The following is a 4240-nucleotide window of genomic DNA, read 5'->3' as shown; positions in this document are numbered from 1 at the left end:
TTTGTCGCAACATTTCTGTCAATCACTCACTTTCAGAAACTATCGCTCGCCTGAAAATTAGCAACGTAATTCATAGGCACAGCTGACATGGTAACGTGCCTAACGTGATAACGTGTTGACTACGATGCCGATTTTTCAGACAACGCCCAGAGAATCCGAAACCTTCCACACAAAATGAGTGATTGACAGAAATGTGTTGCAACAAATTTCGTCTGGTTGTCGCCGACGCTCAGTCGTGGGGAGTGCTTTCGGTGTTATCCTTTGCGTACAGAAAACGCATAACGATGAAGAAAATGCGTAGAGAGTCAATTTCAATGCGTAAATACGCACGATTTTTGCGTAAACGCGAACTCTGATTAATAATGTAAATGGACATTATCATAATGTAAATGGGTATCATCATAATGTAAATGGACATCATCATAATGTAAATGGACATCATCATAATGTAAATGGGTATCATCATAATGTAAATGGACATCATCATAATGTAAATGGACATCATCATAATGTAAATGGGCATCATCATAATGTAAATGGACATCATCATAATGTAAATGGACATCATCATAATGTAAATGGGTATCATCATAATGTAAATGGACATCATCATAATATTAATGGTATAATCATAATGCCAATGCACATTGTTGAGTTGGAAACAGCTCCCTAAGACAGTGACGGCTTTCCATAGATTCCGGTAGTGCAAGAACTATTCATTTGTTGTCTTTGGCGGCGATTTGTTGAATAGATGGGTCATTCGAGCACCATGATCGAAGATTAAAACCGCGAGTAGCGAATAGTTTGTTCGCGTCTTCGTAGAATTGTGAGGCTTCAGAGGTATCGCGACATCCGGTTATGACGTCATCCACGTACATATCGTCGCGTAGATTATTAGCAGTTGCAGCTGGCAAGTCGGTATTGTCATCTACCAATGTTTTGACTGTTGCGTTCAGGATGAATGGGCTACATGTTGCTCCAAATAGTACAGAACTGAACTGATAAGTTACAAAGTCACTGTTTACGTCGTTCACATCTGATAGCCATAAGAACTTGGTGTATTTGCGATCATCGGGGTGCAGGCGTATTTGTAAGAATGCTTTCTCAATATCGCTTGTCAATGCGACCGGATTAGAGCGAAAGCGTAATAGGATCGCTGTTAGATCGTTGAGAAGTGATGGACCGGTGTCGAGGCAGTCGTTTAAGCTGGGTTGACGCGTATTGGCGTAGTGTCGCTGTCGCGCTTCACGGCTCTGTGCGGAAGATAATGTCCTTCTGTGTTATCATCTTCATTCACTTGTTCGATGTAGTTAGACTCCAGCTGTTCCGAGATGATCCTATCGTACATGTAAACAATGTCACGTGGTAATTTCTGGATCATGTGACGTGTTCTGTTGCGAGCAATGTCATAGTTCGTGGGTAGTGGGTCATGACTCGATTTCCAAGGCAGTTTAGCTGTGAATCTGTTGTTTTCTTCGGTCAAACAATTTGTAGCGTATTGTTTGAATTGTTCGTCGGGCGTAGATTTCTCTAGGGGACTGTTCATTGTATCGCGAATCCCAATCGATTCCAGATCCCAGTACGAAGCGACGTTTTTGTCCAGAAGTTCGTCGTCAGGAGGCAGGGTAGTGATGTGAAATGTCTGTGCTTGAGCCGAACGCGGTTTTCCGTGACGTAGTGGTCCAGATAGTAGAAATCCAAATGATGAGCTCACAGCTGTTGGTCCCGGTCCGCGAACAACGCGATTACCGATGAAATCCCAATAACGATCTGCACCGATTAATATGTCGATTGATATTACAGACTCGTCAGAAATGGGATGAGCGAGTGGGAGTCCTTGCAAGTATCGTAGATTCGCGATTTCAGAAGTTACGTTATTGTCCAAATTGTCCGATATTTCCTCTACACACAAGACATCGATGAGTACGCGTTTGCCGTATCGCGTGTGTAGTTGTAGTGATGTGGTAGGAACGGACGTGTAGTCGGCTTGCGAGTTGTTGAACGATTTCAGCTTCAAAAGTTCAGTGTTATGCACATTTGCGTTGAGTGATTTGGCAAATCGCTTGGTAACGAATGATCGGTCGGCGCCTTCATCGAATAGTACGTTAGCGATGGCTTCTTTACCTCTGTAACTGGCGCGGATTTTTGCAGTCTTCAACAGTATGCGGCGAGGAGGAGACACATGTTCCGTAGAGGTGGAATCACGTGACGCGTGTGTGAAGTTGACGCTCGCCTGGTTAGTTTTTGAGTCCGAGTTTGGAGAGCTTGAACGTACCTTGCTGTCATCATGAAGGGCGGTATGATGTCGCTGTTTACACACACGGCAAGTGAATCTGGATTTACAATAGTTCGCAGAATGTTTACCTAGACAGTTGAAGCATAAGTGATCGCGTTTGACAATTTCCAGTCTCTGACTTGGTTCGGAGATCTTGATACAATTATTCGGAGAATGTTGTCCGCTACAGAACGCGCATTTTCTTTGAGTAGGTGGCGATCGTTTCGCGGGAGCAGTATTATGCGATTTTCGGCGGTTAAATCCAGTGGTAGCGTGGTTAGATCCGCGAGCAGTTTTTGTGTAGAACGCAGAAACCGTAGGGGTAGTATCTCCATCAACCGTAGACAAATCCGAGAGTTTACTTCCGACTGATAATACGCAAATTTCCTTGGTCATGGTTTTGGTTGATTCCGATAGAGTCCACGAATCGTCGTCGGCGACCACGTGCAAGTTGCATTTGGAATTCCTTAGGTAATTTCTCGAGTAGCATCGGGATGAGTAGCTCGCCGAAGTCGTTTTCATTCTTTCCCATGACGTTGAGTTCGCAAATCGGGTTTCCAGTTCATCGTGAAATTGTCGCAAACTTTCTGGATTGTTCGAAGGGGGTGGTTGTTCCCACAATATCTCATGTGTGCGCTGATAATGAGTTGAGTTCGACCGTACCTCTCTTTCAGTAGTTTGACAGCGGTAGCATAATTTGCGTCGGTGGTCGCGAATCCATCGATAGTACGTTTGGCTTCGCCTCCGAGGAAACTGCGCAAGTATACGAATTTCTGCACGTCTGACAAATGTTCGTTGTCGTCGATGGCGGACCGGAAGTTATCGAAAAATTGATTCCACTGTCTGTAGTCTCCATAGAAGATCGGGATTTCCAATTTTGGTAGTTGTATAGTCTTGTATGGAGTAGCTGGTCGATTTTGTTGAGTGGGAATTGGTTGTTGCGAGGTATCAATGGTGTTGACTTACAGTGCGGGAGTGGTGACACGTACCTGTTCAGCAGCTGTGATTGTGTCAATGAATACGGCGACGCTTGAACATCGGGCGGAGATGGCTCTTTCGAGATCGGCGGTAGTTCCGAATTCTGCATGAGAAATGTCTAATTGATCGTACAGTTCTTGACAGACAGTCAGTAGGCTTTCAAGTTTCCGATCGAGTGTGGGTTTCCCAGTGATGATTTCGTGGTAATCCTTCGATTTGGTTGTGGTAGTGTCATGTCGTCTGATGAGATCTTCTATCGGTTCCAGATGTCCGATGAGAAGAAATTTCGCCTTTTCTCGTCTTTTCAGTAGAGCTTGTAAAGTCGGCATGGTTGGCTGTGATCCTGGTCTCGGCACCAAATTGTGGGTGAGCCACAATGGAAGGGGGTTCGTTTCACAGCAATGAGTGGGTGACGATACAAGACAATGACACTTGGCTGAACTGTAACTGGGAACGCACGTTTATTGACTGCAGTATTGTAACATGACTTAAATGTGTCTCTCTCGCTCACGCTCACGCTCACGCTGACAGCACAGTGCCCAAAAATACATGGCATGCGTGCTTATATGCTATAGGCTCGGTAGGACAAAACAATTTTAGCGGGCTGCGTTGTGATTGGCTAGAATGGCCTGGTCCATAAAGTTTGTGTCAGTTTCCCACAGGAACGCGTGTAATACTAGAACACTACTGGTTTGAACAGGAAATGACTGAATAACAATGTAAACAATAATAATAACAGTAAAATATAATCAATAATGTAATTCACGACAATCATCATAACACGATCCTGATTGTTCTCTTATGTTTTGCTGCTGTAAGCTGCTGAGGAAATAATCTTTTTGTCCTCGGTTTGGTAAGGACTCCATCAGAAATTGCCCGATATTACCCTTTTGGCGCGTCGCTTGGCCAAGTGCTCTTGTTTCTTGTTTTAGCTCTAGCTTAGGCCTTATAAATTCTTTTTTCGTCATCAGATCCTTCATTTAGCTC

The 4240-nt window shown here is 44.2% G+C and overlaps 1 protein-coding gene across 1 annotated transcript; it reads right to left on the bottom strand.

The window, feature by feature from the left end:
• Positions 1 to 1201: 1201 nt before the first annotated feature.
• Positions 1202 to 3582, bottom strand: LOC139137825 (uncharacterized). Its single transcript, XM_070706090.1, has 2 exons — positions 3265 to 3582; positions 1202 to 2308 (listed from the first exon to the last, which is right to left on the bottom strand). Exons 1-2 carry the CDS (start codon positions 3580 to 3582, stop codon positions 1202 to 1204), a joined length of 1425 nt encoding a protein of 474 aa, XP_070562191.1.
• Between the last annotated feature and the right edge of the window lie 658 nt (positions 3583 to 4240).

The sequence above is a fragment of the Ptychodera flava genome, chromosome 7 (assembly GCF_041260155.1).
Source record: "Ptychodera flava strain L36383 chromosome 7, AS_Pfla_20210202, whole genome shotgun sequence".
In the NCBI taxonomy this organism is placed as follows: Eukaryota; Metazoa; Hemichordata; class Enteropneusta; family Ptychoderidae; genus Ptychodera; species Ptychodera flava.
The sequence above is the reverse complement of the archived record's forward strand: the minus strand, read 5'-3'. Positions and strand labels throughout refer to the sequence as shown.

Bases quoted from the DNA above. Each gene is read 5' to 3' on its own strand.
- LOC139137825 (XM_070706090.1), bottom strand. From the start codon at position 3,582: ATGCCGACTTTACAAGCTCTACTGAAAAGACGAGAAAAGGCGAAATTT. The intron at 2,309-3,264 runs GTACGTGTCACC...GTGTGTAAACAG, and splicing joins CAATCACAGCTGCTGAACAG to CGACATCATACCGCCCTTCA.